Genomic DNA, 23,123 nt, shown 5'->3' on the forward strand with positions numbered 1-23,123 from the left:
GCAGTTTCCAGTCCTGTAAAACCACCAATGAGGAAATCGTCTGTATATCCCCAGAACATATTAGCAACATTTACTTATCATTGGCAGCTGCGTTGCTACATGAAAGTCAGTGGTAGAGCATGTCTTGTCATCTGACAGCATGGTGTAGCATGTTTTTAAACGGAGGGTCGTTTTGGAAGCCCTTTTGCACTGAGATGCAAACTGGAGACAGGCGTCCAGATAAGCTGTCAGACGGTCCTCGGTATCGGCACGCGGCCCCTCCTTTCCACTCCCACAGACCCTGTAATCGCATCCTATAAATATTCCAGCCTGATAAACACAAGAAGGGGCGAACATGGAGGAATCCATCCCTACACATACAATCCCTGGCAGATTGAAACTCCATTCCAACCGACACATCGATCTGATCCTGTGCTCCCGGAATCAGGCAATGATCTTGCAGGAGGAGACCAGAAGAGTGATGTGACAGCGCTGATCTTTGTCAATACATTCCACACTCGTTTATCCTTCTGTGAGTAAAAACCAGGTCTTACAAGATGAGTAGATAGGTCAGATATAAGTCTCCCCATTCTGGCATTTTATGCCTCATTTGCAAAAATCTATGTAAAAGACAATACCCAGAGTCACGTCTGCATGTTTTGTAGGACCTTAAAGGGTTTACGTAAGCTTGTGCGAGGAATGTTATATATCGCTTTTATAACAAGAGCTCCAAGCTTCTCTTATAGGACACACCTTTTCAGTATGAGTATCCCAATGAAACAAATATATACAGTATATGGACTATACAATCAATCAATCAATCAATGCATCCATCCATGCATGATGCATCCATTCATCTTGACGAGGATAATTCAACACCCTGCCATTTTAAAGCTTTGCTGTATATTACAGTATCTCTTCATAAAAAGGTCTGTTAGTTTTAACCTGTATACTTGCAACAAATCACAGTAAACATTTAAAAAAAAATTCCTGTCAAATCCGATAATTTCCCAGCACATTTATTTGCAGTGTTATCAAATTTGGTCTAAACCAAACCAGCAGTAAATTTTGCTCAATCAGACTTAATTGAAATGTCCCCGACTATCATCCCTCCGACAGGAATGCTATTAAGAATTCGGAACGCTGGAAACTGCAGTTCCGTATATGAAACATATTAGCATGCCAGGCAAAGGACCTGCGAAAGTGGGACAGACAGCACAGGCACGTTCATGTCAAAGACTGTGAGACCTTGGAAAACTTTGTAGCCGCTCTCTATTGCAGAGGATGACACAAGTAATGAGAACAAGGTAAAATTACCTGGCTGAATATTAATATACCCGATTAACTCATGCTCTTGTCATACAGGCGGCAGACATGAATCACCTTTCTAAATGCAGTAGATCCATGTTTATCGCAGAAACTGGAGTGGGCTTGGACATTTCACACACCCATGGCGATGATCAAAAGTTAGAGCCCAATGTTGATAAGAGTCAGGAATAAGATTTCACTTAAAAGTCACGTATGTGAAGAATGTCTTCCTTCTGGACTTACGTCCTTCAAGCAAAAAGCTTACAAGCAGCCTCACATGTGCCATCCAAGTACAAGCGAGGCCTGCATACGCAAACATTCCAGATGTTTATGAGGACATTTACACTGCAAACACTTTTAATTACGTTTGAAAAAAAAGACGGAAATAGAATGTAAAATGTATCGTTATTCCTGCGTAACGGGACGGTAATCACATCAGCATAATTCAAATAGACAAAATTATCACAGTAATTATACTGCAGAGTAAAGACAAATGAAGCCATTGTCAGCTGTTAATTGGAAGTGACCTCAGGTCAGGTGATGTTCACCGAAGATTGATTATTTTTCTCCTCTAACTCATAGACACCTTCAATTTTGTCGGAGACTGACACTGTCTTTAATGGATTCTTTAACTTTAACTCCAAAGAATTCCCAAAATCACAAGCCGATTTTTCTGGATGTTACTTCAGAACTACGGTTTTCACTTTCAGACCTACCTGTCTATATTTTACGGACAATGAAAAATCATATTGCCTCCTTTAGTCTATGACTGACAGTCTTCCATTGCATTGCAGTCAATGCCCATCAGTGGTATTCAAAACTAGTTTGGCCTAAGGATTAGCTTGTTTATATAGTCACACTTTAGGTTCTTTGCTCTTAAGGAACAAAAAAAAAACTTTTGCCTATAAAAAGACCAGTGAACAAAGCATTACGCAGAGCAACACTGACTGAACTTCTAATCCTTTGGCACTTTCTAAAAAAACTAAAAAAGTAACAAGATTTTTGACATAGCTCTACCACTTCATGGTGACCTTTCCAATCCACGGAACATAGCATGTCCATGATACAAAATCTATTATATGAAGATGAAGCTTCCGAAAGATAACAACAGTTGTATGAATCGAGAAGCAAAACTTTAAGTTGCTGCTTCCCCAACATATGTCAGTAAATCTTGAAAATTAAAGCCTCCACCGTTTCTCTTTCTATAGGCATTTTGAATGCTTGTACTTCAGTGAATAAATGCATGATTACTTCTCTCAAACCAAATCATTTTACTGAGTACGCAATTGCCCCACGCTATGTGTCATCGGTTTACCATCCTTCATTTACATAAACATTTCAAAGTTATGATGAGACAAACAAACATATGACAGCCTCACAACGAAATAAAAAAAGACCTCCCTGTCTAATCTTATGTTCCTTAGAATGATACGAATCCTCCATTCTGATTTCACCAAACGCATAGCTTAGTTCCCCATGTTAACACTGCACTTGAGGTTATGGCTGGGGTCTAAGCATAACTTCAACTCAGCTCTCGCCAAAGTAAATGGATTTTGTAGATGCCATTAATAGCACTCTCACAAGCTCCTTCTCTCCTGATTAATCATCAGAGTGTGTAGCAAGACAATATACAATAACAGATGTTTGTTTAAAACAAACTACAGAACACTGATGCAGTTCTTTTGGAAACAGTACTTTAACAGTGAGCCAGCTAATTATTATTTTATAATGCTGGGGAATAGGAATTGCTTTCCAGCTAAACATAACATATTAACATAAGTACCATGCTGTAACCCCAAATCAAGCATCTCCAACTGGCAAACAGGCCTGTCTGTTACTACAAACAAGTGTGGATAATATGAAAATGAAGTGTTCTCTGTGTTATTTCCCAGGACAAATGTTTTGGTTGTTACGTGTGCATTGCGGGAAGTGAGTGCTGACGTTATGTGGCGTTTGACATCATGCTGAAGTCCACCATGAATGCTGAGGAGAAGAAAGCTGGGAGAACAGTGGGGTGTAAAGCTGGCTGAAATGTGCCGTGTGTGTGCGTGTGTGTGTGTGTGTGTGTGTGTGTGTGTGTGTGTGTGTGTGTGTGTGTGGAGCGGGTAGACCTATCCTTATGGGGACACAATGTCCTCATAACGTGATAAATATCCGTTTTATAAAAATCAGTAACTGCTATGAAAAAACTAAAAATGCAAAAACTCTTGCATTTTGCTTGCTTGCTTATGGTTATGGTTAGGGCAGGGTGGGGGTTAAGGTTGTCATAGTTAGCATTAGCGTTTTTTCCCATAGAAGTGAATGAGCGGGCCCCATAAGGATAGGTATACCCTACATGTGTGTGTGCGTGTGTGTGTGTGTGTGTGTGTGTGTTCACATAAAATTTTATTGGCGTAGAGAGCATATTTGCAGCATGTAACTCAGTAACAAAGTCTTTTAAGATATAATTAGAAAGCAAACTGAGAATCCGTAATGGGTCGTTGAACCAAACAGGAACCAAATGTCGGGCCTGGTACTTCATACCGTTCTTTCAGGCATCCTTGGGGATCTTAATGTCTATCAAGGCCAGCATATCATTCACTTGGCTACTCTTATACTCTATCTTAATGGAATAACCTTTAGTTCTTGTGAAAAAAAATAAATAACTAAAGCATACGATTTGTGCCTTTTGAGTTATATCCTCAGCCTTGCAATAAAAGCCGGCCTGTAGTGTGGAGCCACATGGCCCGACTATTACAGGAACCCAGATAATGATGACACACTCTGAATGTCAGGCAGCCAGGGGCAGTCCATTCCTTCTTATTACAAAGATGCTGCACGCAGCTTAATGGACAGATCCAAAGCAATAGTCTACAAAGCAGAAGAGGTTGAATTAATCTTCTTTTGAGAAGCCGGGACCCATTGCATACAGTCCTGATTCCCCATGTGCCTGCAGGCTCGAGTGTAGATAAGGGAGGCGGAGCCTCGGTTAAGCGCCACATTTGGCATCAAAAACTAAGGAAAGCCGACATTACCCCTCTGATGTCATGCATTCAGCGGTACGAGAGCTCGGCAAAACGCAAGACACTGATCACTGCATTTAAGACCAACAGCTTTCACGTGGTCGACCTGGACAAACCCTGGGGGTCTGCTTCCAGGAAGCGCACTCGGAACGCAAGCGAAAACGTGGGATAAGCAAGAAAAAATCGAGGTCCCCAAACACCGGGCAGGGATTTGGAAAACTGAGGACTATGTTGCTCTGCAACTTTATCTTTCTGACATCTGTTGAAGAGGAAATGCTTCCAAAGCCTATTTGCAAGATGTACATTTTTTAAACTAATGACTTAAAGGATTTCAAGATGAATGTAACTTATCCCTATCATTTACAGGACATGGGGTTTTTATTTTTACAATGGGGCAGAACCACGACATTCTGGCCTTTCCCTTGTGGCTGTCATGCATCTGTAGTCTTTAATACTCAATGGCGATTTGAACAGTCAAATAAAATGCAAAACCATCCTCATAACCTGTAATGTGTGGGATGAACATATATAATAAGCCTCATTAAATACGCCGAAATCTGATTTTTTGACTCTGAAGGAGAAGAAAGGATATTAGAAAGCCTTAGAAATCTTCCTTCTGGAAGTGCTAGCAATGAAAGAAGGCAATTAGTCACAGAGCCTATCCAAGCTAACAGGCAGTATATAGCAGGCGGTATAAAACAGGTGGTATATAACAGGCAGTATATAGCAGGCGGTATAAAACAGGTGGTATATAACAGGCAGTATATAGCAGGCGGTATAAAACAGGGGTGGTATATAACAGGCAGTATATAGCAGGCAGTATAAAACAGGTGGTATATAACAGGCAGTATATAGCAGGCGGTATGAAACAGGTGGTATATAACAGGCAGTATATAGCAGGCGGTATGAAACAGGTGGTATATAATAGGCAGTATATAGCAGGCGGTATAAAACAGGTGGTATATAACAGGCAGTATATAGCAGGCGGTATAAAACAGGTGGTATATAACAGGCAGTGTACCATAACACAGTTATTGATGCCGTGTTTAACACAGGTGACATCTGCAGCAATTTTTTGTGGTCATTATATTACTCCTCCTGCATTCCGGAAGAATTCCCACTCAGATCACAATTTTTGAGTAACAGCACATTTTGCATTCATGCATCTCTTAAAAACACAGGAACCAGCAGTGAGTCATAAACACACACACAGAAACGGGAAATTAATTTTAGGAACCTGTCTGAATTACGTATATGCACTTCCTGTTTCAATCCATTCCTCCAGTGGAGACACAGTGTAGAGCCACAGTGAGTATTAGGCAATAATCAGAAACACTGCACACAACCACAGACCCTATCTGCACGTCCATCAGTCCTTTAAGTAATGTTTAAAGAGAGCCCTCTGGCAAAAAACACCATGAAATATTAGGCTGTTATGTCCTTCCACACAGTTACAGCGGCATTATCTTAAGTGTTGCTCTTTGCCTGCTGTATAAACTCCAGTTTGATTCACATTTTCCAGACGTGCTCCTCAGTATCCGCTAGCATCAAGCAGCAATGTGTGTATGAGTCACACGGCTCGATCTACAGGCCCCTGGAACTGGTGTCCAGGTTAGGAACCTCTGAAGGGCCCTCTCTGGGACAGGAAGCTACTTAATCATCCGACGCTTGCTTCAGTAAAGAACTGAAACATCATGACAGTACAGAAAAACTTAGCTGTCGTTGATATTTAAATTATTGTATTATAAAAATAAAACCTTAAAAAAGCCCATTTCAATTATTGTCAGTCATTATCTATGGATTAACTTAGCAATCAGTTGAACAGCGGTGCTGTTTGTAAGGGGATTTTCACACATAAAGCTCATTCTCTTTATTACTCCCTCAGTACTAGATAATAACGCCTGTTTGTACCACCTTACAAAAATGGTAGGTTCATTGCTTGTGGTAATATTTCACTGTGACACTAACTATATATAATGAAAAAGGGATGTAACTGGCACTTAGAAATGTGGAGTAACAGAACCGCAGACTGTGGGGGCAGTAATGTTGATAGTTTCATGTCAATTCAGTTCAATTCAATTTTAATTGTATAGCACATTTTCGCAACATTACATAGTCTAAAACAGCCTTACATTATCCCCACCCAAAGCCCCTAGTGAGCAAGCCAGAGGCAACAGTGGCGAAGAAAAACTACTTCCTAGAAGAAAGAAACCTCAGGCAACAACATGAACACGGTGAGTCAACTTCAGACTCATGGTGAGTCCTGATGGTGCAATTCGTGGTGAGACCAACGCACCAAACTCAAGACCATTACAGATAATAGAAAACAGGCATCTTCACCAGAGCAGAAACACAAATGGCAGCTGGATATGTCGCATAATATGCCCAAAACTTAAAACGCATCATGCTGCCAAAAATGATTCTTTTAACATTAGCATTAGCTTTGACGCGCACAACCATCCTCTCTGAATCGGCTATGTTCGTTTAGAAAATCTGTCCTGTTTTGAAGACCCTATCTTTTTGCCAACTCTAGCACGGCTACATTTTCAAACAGATTGCATTCTTTTGGCAAAGTCTTTATATATTTATGACACTCCAGAGAAAAACATTTTTTAAGGGCAAGAACACTCTGGTATGTTGACGAGCGAGACCTTTTTGGTTTTGGCTTGTTGTACTCTTGCAGTATTAATAAAGAGAACGTAGATGAATCAGCTGCCTTTGGTTCTGACAGTGAGACGGACCATTTTTTCAAAAGTGATGTCGGATCAATACACTTTATATGAAGGTTCTTTGAAGGGAGACCCGACCAAAAAAGGTCGAACGAAACATGGAAGCCTGTCTTTCTAAGTGCTGCTATCCTTCCTGGTTTAGATCGCTTAACTCACTGCCAATGACAGCCCTTAGCATTAAAACCTCATCTGCTGGCAGGTTTAATGTATCTGTTTCATGCGATGTACCCCTTAATGTACATTCTGAGCATAGACACCAAGTCAGAGTCACGGGACGTGTGCCAAGGTCTTAGCAAAAAGCTCTACTAAATGGCAGTCAAAAACTGATATATTTTTGCGGAACATAACATAAGGATTGAGAGTAGTCACATAGTAGGAAAAAAACACTCTTACATAATATTCTCTGTCATATTTCTCATTGTGCAATAACCAACAATATCTATGTAAAGTAGGTATATGATGGAGAGAATTTTAGTCTGTAGAAACTTTACCACAGTTTCCTCACAATCAAGCTGTGTTACAGAACACTAATTATGTGGGGAATTTATAACACATTTGTAACAGCAGATCAGAAGAAGAGGAATTCATACCTGCACTTTCCTGCCACTGCTTCATCTTGCCCACTAAGGACCTTTCCTGTGCTTGTAATGTTAGATGTTCTGCTTTAAAAAAAAAAAAAAATTCTATGCATTTCCCTCTAACAGGCACTGAACCTGCCCCCAAACCGCCAATGCTTATGGCTCAGCTAGGCACCACGGCAGACAATAGGCAACAGCACTGCACGACTCCCAAACAGAGACTCTTCTGTTTGCACTCGTATGAGCCAAAAGAAACGAAGGAGGGAAATATCTGCCGAATCAAATTTCTTGTGGCCCAGCTCAATAGCACCTGACCTCCTCATGAAATACCTGCCAAGGTCTTGGCCAGGGAAAGAACAAGGATGAAGTGAGTTGATTTCCATTGTAAAAGGGATGATTATTCACAGAAATCATTCCGCCGCCCCCCCCCCCCCCCACGGCAATCACACGTTTCTCAAATTGTTTTAGCTGAACACTACACAGGTTAAACGATATGCATCAAATGTTTGTGTCTATGTATGATCTATATATCAATATCCTTAACCATGTATAATCTATATACCAATATCCTCAAGTAAGATTACATAGGATTACCCAGAAGTCCTAAATTGCACCCATTGTTCTGTTACTAATTAACATAGTCCCCTCATTCACACTCGGAGGCTTCAGAGGCCGGGATGCTGGGATTTCCTTGAACAATAATGACCCGATTATCATTATATAATAATGTTCAATACCAAATTGGGAACAACCGAAAATATGAAAAGAATGATATTCTGAGTGCTTTTTTTTCTGGACTTTACAGCAGATCCACCTACTGTAGGAATCATACAATCGGTGACTTTACAAAGAAAAACTCCAGGGATAAAGCGATCATGTTTTCCGCTATTAAACAAAAAAAAAAACGACCGAACGACTTCTTACATTCCGAGTAATGTTACTTTACTTTAGCATTGCTCTGATACTTTTTATGATACAAAATAATCTCCGGTGTTAATTTGGTTGGCATAGGTGTGTGATTAAAGTTCTTCTCGCAAACCAGGGCGGAAAGTAATTGCAGCAACAATACAGGCAATTATGTGGCAGCAGTCTGTCGACACCTCTGCGCTGCTCCACAGGCAAGATTCAACGTGTGCATGTTAAGCCACTTATTTGCGCCATCCACACAAATCAGACCGCAAACACGATGTGTCTCACACTTAGGCATGAGAGCCCCCAGGTTAACGTGAATATTACGGGGCTGCGAACGTAAAAAACTGTGTTAAACACGCGACCAGAGGGATTAAATACAGAATAGATTGTATATGTTTTTCATTTACGCCTTTTTGTTTTGGCTTGGAAGCTATGGTGACATTAACAGGCGCTACACTATACGGAAATTGTGTGCGGAGAGACAGCTGGATACCTCCTTACACAATTCACAGCTTCATTAATGAGTAACAGAATGGACAAAGGAACATAATTAAAGATTACGTTTTATTTAGCCGTTTTTATTGAAGGTGATATAGCTTTTTTTTTTTTTTTATTTGTGAAAACAGGGCCGCCCAGTTCATGGAGCAGCTGGGGTTTAGGAGCCTTGCTCAAAGGCCCAATTTTGAAATTACTCTGCCAGCCCAGAGATTTCAATTGACAAACTTTTAACCACAGATACAGCGTCCTGATCCACTCAGCCACACATTTATACCAAATAAAGTCTTTTGAAGAATTTCATAAGCTAGCGTGTATAACTTCCCTTATTTATAAAGGTTGCTTCAATCGGTGAAATTTTAGCAAACATTGATTATATGGACACCCACCCATTTAGAATCACCCCATTCTCCCAGGAAAAGCATATATTCAGAATAACATCAGTACTGCACCACTATCTTCTCTAGTCTGTTCCATAAGTATCGTCACATTCTTGTGTAGTGAGGCTACTGCATGCACAGATCCGTCAAGTACTCCCCCGGCTACGTCTTTGCTCAAGGTTATCCGGAATCATTATTAGGCAAACTGTAAATGATGACTACATGTATAATTAAACACCAATGGCGAAAGAGCTCCTGCAATGAAAGCAAAATAGACTCACGATACAAACCCAATTAAGATGTCCCGAAAGCACGACCGCAGAAGATGAAGTCAAACACTATGAAGCAGTCCAGAAGGCAGCGTTCAGGATATGCTGTGGAAACTAACGCTGGGGCTGACCTTGTTAAACATTTATAAAAACCGTCTGAGACATTTTATTGGAGAAGGACTAAAAAAAAAAAACACTTTGTAGGAATACAGGAAAAACAAACAGCACCCTGCCAATAACAGGGAAGCTTCACTTTTTCCAGCTCAGTGGGAAAAAAAAGCCTTTTAGCTGGAAAACAATAAAACAGATAATAAAGACGAAAGTTGAAAAGGGAAAAACGCACTTTTGTCAGGTGACTTGAGAGACGATGACACACAACTATTACTACACGAAGTCATTTTGTTCAGAATCAAAAATTAAGAGTCAGAATGAACAAACGTAAGGAGAGTAAAACATCAAACACAGGTAAACGCAGCAATTTTGCTGAATGAAAAATTAAATAACATACGCTATATATAAAATGTAATATTACCCACCAATTATTACTATGCAGAAAACACTACATAAGGCTGTAAATACAGTAGAGACTCCCACACACTGACTCCCACACACTGACTCCCACATACTGAAGCAGGCCGCCTCCTGAGACCTCCAGTCCTCCGAGAAGAGCATGGCTACATTTTTCCTGAACTCCCTCACATCTATCCTGGAGCCCGAATGGATGACGACGCACCACGGTGCGCTTCCAAATGCAAAACATCCAAGCATCCACACACACACACACACACTACTCTAACACATTAAAATGCAACAATACTGCTACATCTTCAGTTACTGCACACAAAAAAAATGCATCTCACGGGACATTCATTCCCTTTTCCGCAAAGAACAACCGTTTCCTTTATAACAGCTGAATCTTTCCACCATATACAGCAGCTTCTGACTGTGATTTATTTGCCTCCTGCGTCCTTGATTTGCTGAAGTCTCATTATTTATTCGCTGTTACTCGTGTAAAGATACTAGAGTAAATATAAATATATTATATAAGTATATGACTATATATATTATTATATACGTTACACTGTATGCTACGTATCACATAATTCAGTAAATGTATAAGTTATAGAACCGGATGCCATTCTGACGTGATAAACACACATCGGGAAGTGTGAAGGGAGCAACCATTTGGTGAGGGCCTTTTTGTGGAGGCTGCCTTCCGCACATGGGTCATCAGAAGTGGGGGAGTTTCTGTAAATAACAACGCGGAAGTCCTTCTGTTTTCATACTTCAAAGTGCGTAATGACCATCCCACACAGACTGTGCCCGGCACCTAGTGTGGGTGGCATGTTCCTGCAGGAAGGCTGATGGAGAGAAGGATGGACCCACGGCCTGGAATGACCCTAAACCTTGGGCTTACGTTCCTGGTCTGTGCTCTAGGGGGAGCTGTTGGTGAGGCCCAGCAGCGTGAGACTGCAACGGAGGTACAAGTTAAGTCCCCTTGAGGAAGGACAACCCTGAGCCAGGAACAGCTCTGCAGCTGCAAGGCCTCAGTGTGTCGGCAAATAAAGATGGAGGAAGCTTAAATAAAGAAGGAAATAAACTAGAAATACTTTCCAAAAATGGCCATAAAAAAAACTATTGCTGTCAATTTCTCTCATTTAATAACATCCATCCATCCATCCAACCATCCATCCATCCGTCCATCCTCTATGCCCTCTATGTCCAATGCAGGGTCACAAGGGTCCGGAGCCTATCCCACAAGCTGCAGGCGCAAGGCATGGAATAACACAGGATGGGGCGCCAACCCATCTCCATCCATCCATCCATTTTCCAAACCGCTTATCCTACTGGGTCGCGGGGGGTCCACAATCAATGGGCACGAGGCAGGGAACAACCCAGGATGGGGGGCCAGCCCATCGCAGCCAACCCATCTCAATATCTCAATAAGAAAAACAACAATACAAAAATATGACAAGCTATTTAGATGCGATGGAGTTAAACAAGTCCTACTTTTAACCGGCAGCTTCTTTTAAGGTTTCCTGCTACTAAAAAGCAAATGACATTCTTATCCCAGCAGTGTTTACAAAGGCAGTCTGCTGTTGAAGGAGACCTGCTCACAGAATAGCATGGCTAGTATAGAATGGCCTGACAAATCAATGCTAGATGCACACAGACAAGCTATGGTGAGTGGCCTCGTTTCCTGGCAGCGAATGAGCATGCTCGCCCATGCCAAGGGACTTGCTCCTGATAGGACCTGACACGGTGAGAAAGAGGAATTGACTTTTGCAGAAATCACACTGCAGGCGACTGCAGCAATAGCTGTTAAGGAGGAGGCTGGAGTGGCCACACCGTCCGTGTCTTTGTTCCGGAATGAAGGAGATGGAACCTGTTTTCCAGTTCAATAAAATCTCCTGGCCTTCATCAGCATCGATAAAGGCGGCAGAAACAGCCAGCATGAGCTATATAACCATACAAACGCTAACACACATGTATGCATATATATATATATATATATATATATATATATATATATACACTTTTTTTATAACAAATAAATGGTTGCAGGCACACCTAATACACTCTGACGTCTACAGCGAGCCCTTATTAATAAGAAGCAACCACAACACTTCAGTGGATTTTATTACATCTAAAAATGTCTAATAAAGATGTACATACTCTTTATGTGCAATACACCCTCATATTCATTGCACTGTTAGTCTCTTTAACTAGGCTGTTACTATACCATAGACACAAGTGGTAAAGCGGCTTCATATCACAATATAAGAATATTGCAGTAAACACTGGGAGCCCCCAAATAACCCCTGCTACAGAACTTAACTCTTATAGCGTGTGTTATATATTTTTAGAGTCATGTCCTTTGCTGCCTGGATGGCTGGGTGTGTATCTATTATGCAAACATGCTTCTGCAATTGACCATATATTCAAGACACATAAAACATGTAGGTGAAAAAGAATGAAAACGAATATTACACCGTACCAAGTTCTGGAATACTGGTAGAGAAGGTGGAAATGGAAAGCTACCATTTAAATACATGCATCCATATGTGTACGTACTTCAAAGCTTGGTTAATATCCCAAGGTGGGGTGATTTGACACACTAAGGATTCTTGCTGTTTTTCTGTAACTGTAGACCCAAAATAAATTAGGCATAACTGCTCTTTCTGAGCGTGAAGCACAAATAATTATGAAACAACGTTCTGAAGTCTGGCTAAGTGGATATTAAATGTATTACATTTTAATGAGCTGTGGATATATAACACATACGCCTGACTTTGCCGCACTCTTCTGCTTCGCACTGTTCCGTGTAGGTATGTAAGGGCAATCCTGCCTGTGAATGAAGCAGATCCAAACTCTGCTCCAGTCACCCAAAAACAGCAGCTATGAAGCATCACTCCTGACTAGAAGCTGCATGAAAATGAACCGATCTTATATCCTTCATAATTTGAAGAATATACAAAAAATAAGAAAATACGGAATAACCATTAATTAGTAGGCTAGTAGTAACTAGTAGGCAGCCAGTAGCAGCCATGCAAGTTTCTTTGTAGGCCTATAGAATCAATACCCAGTATGAGTACTGTATGAAAGAAGTAAGACATTACTGTATCATAAATATATCCAGTTCTATGACATTAATGACAACATCAGCCTAGTATGCATGCAAAACACATACAGATGTCCTCCAGATCTTTCTTCTGTAAAGGAATATATATGGCTTGCCTGACACAAATCATTCATAAATCTATTGGACATGCTGTTCTGTATTATTTTCACCTCTTCTGCAGTTTTTCCTTTTCCATTGGCTTGGCCTAATCCCATGAGAAAGGCGGCCTCCTTTCATGTCACTGTTGTTCCACCAGTGCATGCCTGGCTCTCCTGGCAATCAAGCGTGTAAATGTCCGGGATTTCTGTACAGCTAATGCTGTGCTCACAGAGTGGGAATAACACCGGTCAACACAGCGCACCAAAGGTCAGTGTGACGGAGAGCGAGAGGGAAGAAGAATTGTATGGCTGAGGAATCCTCGCACTTCAACATGACTCACAGTTGTGGCTAAAACAGGTAAAGACCAGTGTCAGGTATGTACGCTTCACTGGCATTTAAGGCCAGTGTAATATTCCATCATCAACTACACAGGTCACGAGTCATTCATAGTTGTTCCCAACACGGGTAAAAACCGGTGTCAGGTGTGTACTGTCCGCTAGCATTTAGGGACAATGTGACTACACTGACCGTGTAGTCAGATGTCACATCAAAGAGTCTCAGTGTTCGGTCTCAATTTTCATCACTAACTGAGAAAGAGCACTGCAAATAAGAATGAATGAGCACAATGCTGTGGTGTATATTCATAATTTACTGATAACCCATTCATATTTTAAACACGCATCCAGCGTAGAGTCGTCACTTGGAACCTGTCCCAGGAAACACAGGATGAAAAGCAGAGGAGAGTCTGGACAGGATTCTAGTCTAGTGTAGATTTGGGTACGAACAAAAAGGACACGTCCCTGCCAATACTGTAAGAGTACTGTGCGTGTTTAGGGGCGGTGGGTTCAGGGATGATCTGAAACCAAACCTACGGCCTTGAGTCCACTGTAGGACAACTTTGCAGACAATAAAGGTACTGCATTGTTTGATAGGGGTGTGTTACATTATGTTATATCCCTAAACCAAAAACCACCAAATGAAAACACACCAGAGCTAGAGACCCCCGTCCACAAATGTGTGATTTCACACGTCGACTTTTTACGGTCCAGCTTCAATACTTTTCAGTCTGGGGATTGAGGCCAAGGGTTAAACCCATGGGAGCATCAACAATGTATCCTGTCAAGTTTTACAAAAAAAAAAAAAACACATTCCTGCAAACTCCCAGTAACTAATCTTATGTTGACCCATTAATTCAAGCATAAGTGTAGATACAATTACTTTATTTAGCAGGCCAAAGCAACATGCAATTGAGAGCTGAGAGCAAGGTCACACAATCTCAGCATCAACTGAGGGTTTAGGGCCGTGCTCAAGGGCCCAACGCTGAAATCACTCTTTCACCCTGCGGATTAGAACCAGCGACCTTCCAGTCACAGGCAGCGCCCTAAGTCACTGAACCCATCACCCAAACACAACCATGATAAAATATCACTCACAAAATACCAAACCGAATATGCTAATGAACTCACCAAATTATATATCTCAATATGAACACGGTTTACTCTTTGATTTGTGACACCCTTTCTTTCGGAGAAATCTATCCCTGACAATTGCCTCCAGTCTGAGCGATTGGGCCTCCAGTCCGTGGAAAGGCACACGACGCCTAGCCAAGCAAGGCAGCTATCAGCCAGCGCTACTGTACACGCTAGACACAATCTCACTTCTATATTAAGCTGAATGCTCGCCGCACTGGGAGACCATTTAATGAACAGAAGTTAAGACTGGTAAACAGTGTGAAGTTATCGTCCTTTGGGGTTACAGTTAATGAACAAGAAACAATCATCCACCTTTTCTACTGTGCAAGTGCAGTATACTGGATTTGTGCCTCTGGGGCCAGGCCGCTGCCCCCCAGGTTAGCAAGCGTAAACACCCTCCCCAAGTTCCATTAGCACTTATCTACTGCAGGGTCCTGGTGTGGCGTGAATATTTTCAACAGAAATTTTCAACAGATTCTTCTTTGGTGCCTTGACACAGACTGCCGCGGACTGACAGCCATCCTGATGCACAGCCTTTTGCTTTCCAAACATGCATAATAGATGTGAGCCGACCACAATGCACATCTGTTTCCAGCCCTCACTGTTCCTGCAGACCTGCCCGGCTGCTACCTTTGATCCTGTATCTCTGCTGAAATCGCAACATCTTTTCCTTTTTTCCCCCCACTAATGGTGGTACGAGCATGTTTTCAGAGACAAAGCATAAAAAGCATCAGGCACGTAACTAGGCAAAAAAAAAAAAAAAAAAAAACCTTTTTTGCCACTTTGCTGGACAGATTGTGGGGAGCAGCAGGCAGGATCAGAGCAGTTTGCGTGATACACACAGGACGGGCGCTACGGTCAGCAGCCGCGGGACCGGTGTGTGCGGAGATCTGTCTGCCTTAGCCTGCATGCTGCTGTTTGTTCAGCTTGTTATTTGGAAGAAGGAAAAAAGGAGGTCAAGAGACCAGCAAGACTAAGCGCCTCACTTAATTCAGCTAGGATATTACAGGAGATATTCTGGGGAAGCAAGAGTAGCTAAACAATTTAGCAAAATAAATGTGCAGTGATGCTTAGTAGAAATTTTTTTTGGAAATACGTGTGCTTATCTTGCTGGGATCTTTTCCAAGTGCATCATAAAATAATTTGTGTTTTATCCTGAAATACTTGCTTAGAAATATGGAAACTTCCATGGCAAGAAATACTTGAGAAGCGGACACTGTTAGATGCACGTCTAGAGCATCTACTGGAATGATCCTGCTTGGCCTGGCCCAGGGACCTGCAGTAGGTCTGGCGTCCCCCCTGCGTCGCCCATCGCCGCCCAAGCCAGCATATTACCAGACCAGACAGGCTGCGTCTGCAGCTCCCCCACCCTGCCAGCGCTGGGCCCGGCACGCCATCTACTCCCTCCGCACCACCCCAAGCCGCGGCCATCTGCTGGTGCCGCCGCCGCTTAATTCTCAAATTTGACACTATAATTCCAGTGTCTCGTAACTGGCCACATAAGAGGCCGTGACTCTCTGCCTCACGCGCAGGAAAAAGCCCCCCTTGCCCACCCCCTGACGCTCTCTCTGTCACGGCATCACGAGGACAGCCCCGCTGCACGCGGCGAGACGTCTCCGAGCCGAGCCTGCGCCGATCTCATGGAAGACAGCTGTGGGATCAATACGCCGTTACATTTCTGAATCCCAGAACTTAAGCAGTCAGCAGGGAGTCTATTGAAACAGCAGGTGCTGAAGTCATTACATGGTGCAGTGCATTCTAGCTTTTGTCGTGGCGAAACACTGGCGGGGGCAGCATTTCTGTATAGTTATAGAGGAGCAGGTGGAGGGGAAAAATACATTTGTGAGGTATCCAACTCTGCACTTGGAACAAGAGTTTGGGGCTAATTTTCTGCAAAAATAATAAAAAAAATCACAGCACTGTATGATTTCTTAATATCCCATGGGAGAAGTGGGTCATACATTTTTTTCCCTATAAATTAGGATATTCTGAAATTGCCACCTCAATGCAGCTGAATAACCTTTAAAATACGGCTTACAATTTGACAAGTGAAAATCAATTACTCATTATAATCTAATGGAGACCACGTAGGCTACAACATACTGGTATAATTAAGAATTCAGTACTTCATTTCCTATGTGGAAATAATATTTTCTTACAAATCTATCGATTTGCTTTGATTGACCCTAAATGCCTAAAACCCAAAAATTAAAATCTTAATAGTAATAACCACACTATTGAAATTAAAACTGGTCTATTAATATTGGTTAGCCTATCAAATATCCGGAAGCATCCATTCAAAGGTTAACATGCATAGTCCTGGAGCTGAAACTTACTGAGGCACAGCTGACCTGCTACTAAACACCAAAAATTCCACAATGCCAAACAGGTTGGTAAAATTATACTATGGTACAAACAAGTGATCCGGGTCTGATTGTGGCTAAACAGCTGTGGTCGCATGGAAAGTCAACTCTTACTAAAAGTGCAAACTAGTGCTGATCATTTAAACAGCAGCCTGCTTACATTTTTGCGGGCAAAGCAGATGCATTTGGCACCCACTGAAATGTCGTAATACCAACGACAATACTGAAATCGTAATACCAACAGCTATGAGAAGAGTGATACTTTATTAATCTCAATGGGGAATGTCCGTCCATTTTCACCTACCCCGTCTAGCTCTCCATGAGACACACAAGACCGGTGAGAGCAAATCTGAGGGTCACAGCACAGTGAGCGCCTACATGTCACAGCCCTGGAGCTGGGGGTTAAGGGCGGGACTATTTTGCCAAGGTTAGGGCTCAAGCCAGCAACCTTCTGGTCACTAGCGTGAAGACTTCGCTCGCTGTACCACACATGCTTTCCAAGCAAACCGAATGCATCTCGTCGAAGGACAGTGCTTCAGACTTTCAACTGACTGGGCCTTTATACAGAAATCGCCCAGCTTTGGGTCATCATCTAGGTAACATTTACAAGATCTCCTATTTTAATTAAAGATACAATTTTTGAATGCAGTTCATTTATTATCACCTACTTGTATAAGTGAATATAATGAAATGTTAAATAAGAATAAAAGACCTGGTTTCAGCTCGGTGCCCTCAAATTGTTGACTACAAATACACAGGTACCTATAATTAAAGTGAGTGCATCAATAACAGAGGCACCCATGCCATTATGAAGAGAACTACTCACTTCATGGGCTTGAACAGGGCCTGGCCATAGTTTTGGAAAGTCATGATGAGCTTCAGCTGCGTGCCTCCAGACTTCATGGCTGTTAGGGGACAAATACAAGCACACATGTGGACTTAGTTTGCAATGCGTGGTGTCAAGGCAACAACATCCAATCTACAATTAAAAAGAAGCTACTTCATACTTCATTTCAGTTGCCCTTTGTTGTCTTAATCCATGCTCAGTCATCTTCATAATACAGTTTGCGTGGCTGATTCATCATTTTAAGACTATTGATTTGCAAGCTGACTCATGCCTTCCCACTACGGCGAGGCCACTGTGTTATCCAGATATCCTTCGGGAATGTTGCATTGCGCCATACGATCCTATTTTTTATTTTTTTTTTAAATGCGCAACGTGTTACAGATTTAGAAAGGAGGTACATTGTAACAACAGCGGACACACAAAGCTAGGCCTGTCATCGCAAATGAGTCAGCGGCCCAACAGCAAACGTGTGGTGATGCAATTAACAGAAATTTGGCAACACAATCCCCATTGCTTAAAGTCAACGGAACGTCACACTGATTAGCTATTAAACTTATGAATATGACATGAGATTATGTTAGCATGAAAAGCAGTTGAGTGCATGGCACGGCTTAGGGACCTTAAGCCCTGAACACTTTTCTACACACAATTAAGCTCTATGCAAAAATAAAAGCATAAATAAAATTAATGACTACAAAACTACATAAACTTAATATACTGACGCAATGTCATAATAATAATAATATTAGGCTTTCCTTTACTTTTGGACTGGGATTTCAATATGGAAAAAAGCTTATTGAAGGTTAGCCACTGCACTATTAACTTTGCTAATAAACATCACTAATACATGAAAACAAGCTGCACATAGGTAACCTAAACACACATTAACACATTTCAGACCAAAGGTCAGTGCTCCTGCTCATACAGTCCAAGTTTATTTTATCTCTGTCATGCTGATGTAGACCTTTGGACCTTCTGTTCTACCTTCATTTTCAGCATGGGTGGGGGGATCTGAAAATTAACACACACGGGGTTTGTTGGCACAGAACAACTGAGATCCTTTTTTTTGTGGTACTGTGTTCATCGCAAATTTAATTCTCTTTTAACTTCTGCCTATTTAAATTTAAAACTGATCCAGTTTTTATAACCTTGAGAGTTTGGGGCATAACTGGGTAAACTGGGAAACTGGGAATGTAACGTCAGCACAGAAAAAAAAAGGAAGGCAAACGATCTGGCTACGGTTAACTTCCAGATAAATAAACTGACTATAGAGAGAGCATGTAAAGCACCTTATGACTGTTTGAACACAGAGAGAGAAGCAGATGAAGCACCGCGAGGGCAATGCAACACAACAAAATATTGTTTTATTAACAACCAGGACACAAGGAAAGACCACCGGAATAAGGTGGTCTTTCCTCTTTTGTTCCCTTTTAAACCTGCTAACAATAAGGTTCAAGAAACTTATGCTCTGCTGGGTCTGTCCCATTCTGGAGAAACAAGTGACTCTGCTTTTGAATCTCCCTTTACTTCAGGTACTGTAATTTGTACTCAATAACAAACAACCTTTCTACTGCCAGCAACCAATGTTCCGCCTTTCATGGAACTTCGCTTCCTGCAAACTTCAGCATGGTGGCATTATTACCAGCCCAAAATATGAGAAGCATGTTCCAGGAGCCTGGCGTCGAGTGTCGAGTGGGAGGGGCAATGTCCAGTAAGAGGGGCAATGTAGAATAGGAGGATTAATGTAGAGTAGGAGAGACAATGTAGAATAGGAGGGTTAATGTCGAGTAGGAGGGGGAATGCCAAGTAGGAGGGGGGATGTCAAGTAGGAGGGGCAATGTGGAATAGGAGGGGCAATGTGGGAGGGGTTTGTTATCATCTGTTACCATAACCCTTGTTATAAACCCCTCTTACCACTTGTGATAGCTCCCAGCCTACATTGCCCCTACTACTCGACACCTGGCTCCTGGATGCAGTGATATATACTTGCAAAAAACGCCAAAGCCAGAAGGTACCAAGAAATACACAGTCCCAGACAAAACCCATGAACATTTAACCAACTATCAGAAAATCAACAACACAAATTACATATAACCATCGTGACTCACAATAAAAAAGCAAATAGATACTAGGATAGACGGTGAACTCACTGTACCCCTGTACGAAGTCATAGAAAATAGAAGGATGGATGGATGCATGAATGGATGGATGGATGGATGGATGGATGCTTTCTCTGACTTCTCAGCTACAACTAATACCTCAGCTATGTGCCAGGGACCTCTGCCTGTACAGCTAATGACAGCATAAGGATAACTGTGATCCCACATTCTAACAGCATGATCTACAATATCCTCGTCTCTGCACAATAACCCTCAACCCGCTAATGTTTCACATCACTGCTCTGACTCCTCATCAGCACGTGCCCAGTCAGAAGCACCCTACCACACCAAACATCTCTCTGTATAATAGAGAGTGATAGGGAGCGAAAAGAGTTAAAGGTACCACCCATGCATTTTCACATAACAGTATCTTATACAACCCTATTAATTACTCTAATGCATCACATACGTGAAACACAGTTTGAATGGAAACGCATGCATCCGCAGGAATGAGTCGCTGTTCCAAACATAGCCCATCACACAGCGAGCAGATGGGTGAAACCGACCAATCGGATTCATGTGTAGCCCAGATGCCTGACACCTTTTAGAAAAAAAAATCACACAAAAAGGCCCTTATTCAAGGTATTGACACACATTGCAGCCACATGAGCACGGATCTCGGTGTTTTAAGGTCCTTATTGTGTTGTACATTTTTCATTTGTATTTTACACACGACATGACACACCACCGTATAACGGAGACGCCAAACAAGTCATGCGGTGTGGCCTTCAAAGTTTGTTTCACTTGGGCCGCCCTCATCCATGCTATCTAGGCTTATTCCGCTGATGTGGATGGAAAGGAGTCAGAGTTTAAACAACTCTAAACACAAACCGGCAAGCCGACAGCAGTCTGGCGAATCTTCCCGCCTCTCAACTACGACGTTAAAAGTGAATGCAAAACGGCAAATGAGCAGTATTGGGAGTGACCGTCAACGAGACACAGTGCATGAACTCAATTGCTGAAATAAATATCAACAGGGAGAGCACAGACGGTAAAGCCGCACAGAAGCCTGACATCGAGGGCACCTCTAACTCTGATTCACTCAGAGCAACAGCTTGAGTCATTGTTTCTAGATGACTGCAGAAAACAGACGTATAAAAGCAGTGCATAGGAAAATACTAAAACACAAATTGATTACAGTTTTCAAAAATGCAAAGGGATTAAGCACCTTACATGGATGACGCGTTTACAATAATTCAATCTAGACGTCAAATTGCATATCCAATATGCTACACAAAAAGTATATTATCATGATAAGAACCTAAAACTCAGTTAATGTAAAATGATCAGTTTTAGACATAATTATGCATAGTATACAATTGCAATACGAACAGTATCCAATTGCAATGTCGAATATTTTTTATAATATATACATCTCCCATTCAGTGTGCAACAGCCCTTCACAAGTTCATATATTATACAACCCATAAAATGGGCAGTAATTAAATTTAATGATGTCATAGTGGTTATTATATTTGCAGGGTGTTGGCCATAAACTCTATACAACAGACTTCTTTCGATGAAACTCTACTGATTTTAAGAGTGACATCTGATGATGTCAGTGATTGACTTTTGAACTACTACTGTCCAACTGAACTGACCATTGGGTTCATCTCTGAGGGTTCATATTTACACTGGCCGTTTACACTGGGGTTTGCGTTCATAGTGTCAGGCCCGGTTTTCTAGCAGGACTGTTGGGGGGCCTGCTTATTTTTATCTCTGGGGTAATACAAAACAACATGCCTCCCCCCCCACCCCCCCAGGGTGGAATGTGTGAAAGTAAAAGTGGTGATGTCACACGTCAGAGTAGGCTTTGCAACACTTACTTTCCTACACCTACATGTGCAAATCCTGAAACACTGACTGCTTGAAATGCTTTTATATAAAGAGATTATTTCCAAAGAACTAACAGAAACCAAAAGGATCACTAATATTTGGGATAATGCATATCTTTTTTTAGTAACTTGCAAATATCTATGAAAATACAGGCGGCACGGAGTGTAAATTGAGGACATAAATGCGTGAATCGGTTTCATTTTTGCACCTAATGGTTGACCACGTTACTGTATGTATCCCAAATGATCATACATGCACCCTAACATAAAATGAAATAAAATTGATAGATAAACAGGGAGGAGCAGGAGCCAGTGAGATATTGCAGTGTGCTTTTGACTGAATGAGAATGTGATAGAGCACATCTGACAATGGGCCTCATTAAAGTGATAAGTGCAAGTCCTGTTAAAAGGCAGGGCTGTTGGGTCAAGATCCAGCCTCTGTTACTCTTAGGCTGCGTGGCATACCTCCCATCACATACTGACTCTTCTTCACAAAACAGCTAAGCCTCATATATGAGACAAATAAGCCAAAGTAAGAAGAAACGCAGCTGTCATAAACTGTACGTTACAAACATAAAGAAGGGCAGTGGAACTGCCCTCCCTCCATCACATGAATAATTTCAGCAAGTAATAAATCAGCATGCAAACTTCGGCAACAAACGCGATCCATATATGTGTAAGTACCGACGCAAAGAATAGGACAGTTCTATTGCTTGTCAGTGCGGTTTCCTTACTCAGGACATTCATACGTATTACTGTGATGTAATCCATCCAGTTCACTAGTTTTAGCTGACAGTTCTCCAGATAATCCATGCAGAATAATTCATCCGTACTTATAAAGCCATATGTTAAATACTTACAAATAACAAGCACTGAAAGATAATGGAAGCAGATTTTTGGAAAGAGTTTTGTTGCATAAAAGAACAAAACCACAATTTAATATCTTTCAAACAAAGCACCATGCAGTGTCTGTTAAAGGATTTACTGATCTACTCTGAACAGTTAGTGCATTTCATCATAGAAGCGTCACAAGGACAATGACATTCCGGTTACAGGCCTCTTTTTTCCCTCGTA

At 41.6% G+C, this 23,123-nt stretch overlaps 1 protein-coding gene across 2 annotated transcripts in view; it reads right to left on the reverse strand.

Annotated features, from left to right (window-relative positions):
- Positions 1-23,123, reverse strand: part of LOC125742633 (extracellular serine/threonine protein kinase FAM20C-like) — a 45,202-nt gene that overhangs the window by 16,537 nt on the left and 5,542 nt on the right. For both annotated transcript variants that reach the window (XM_049014830.1, XM_049014831.1), the window contains one exon: positions 18,035-18,113. In XM_049014830.1, coding sequence (XP_048870787.1) covers positions 18,035-18,113 — 79 coding nt within the window. The remainder of the gene's footprint in view (positions 1-18,034; positions 18,114-23,123) is intronic.

This window comes from Brienomyrus brachyistius, chromosome 5, assembly GCF_023856365.1.
Source record: "Brienomyrus brachyistius isolate T26 chromosome 5, BBRACH_0.4, whole genome shotgun sequence".
NCBI lineage: Eukaryota > Metazoa > Chordata > Actinopteri > Osteoglossiformes > Mormyridae > Brienomyrus > Brienomyrus brachyistius.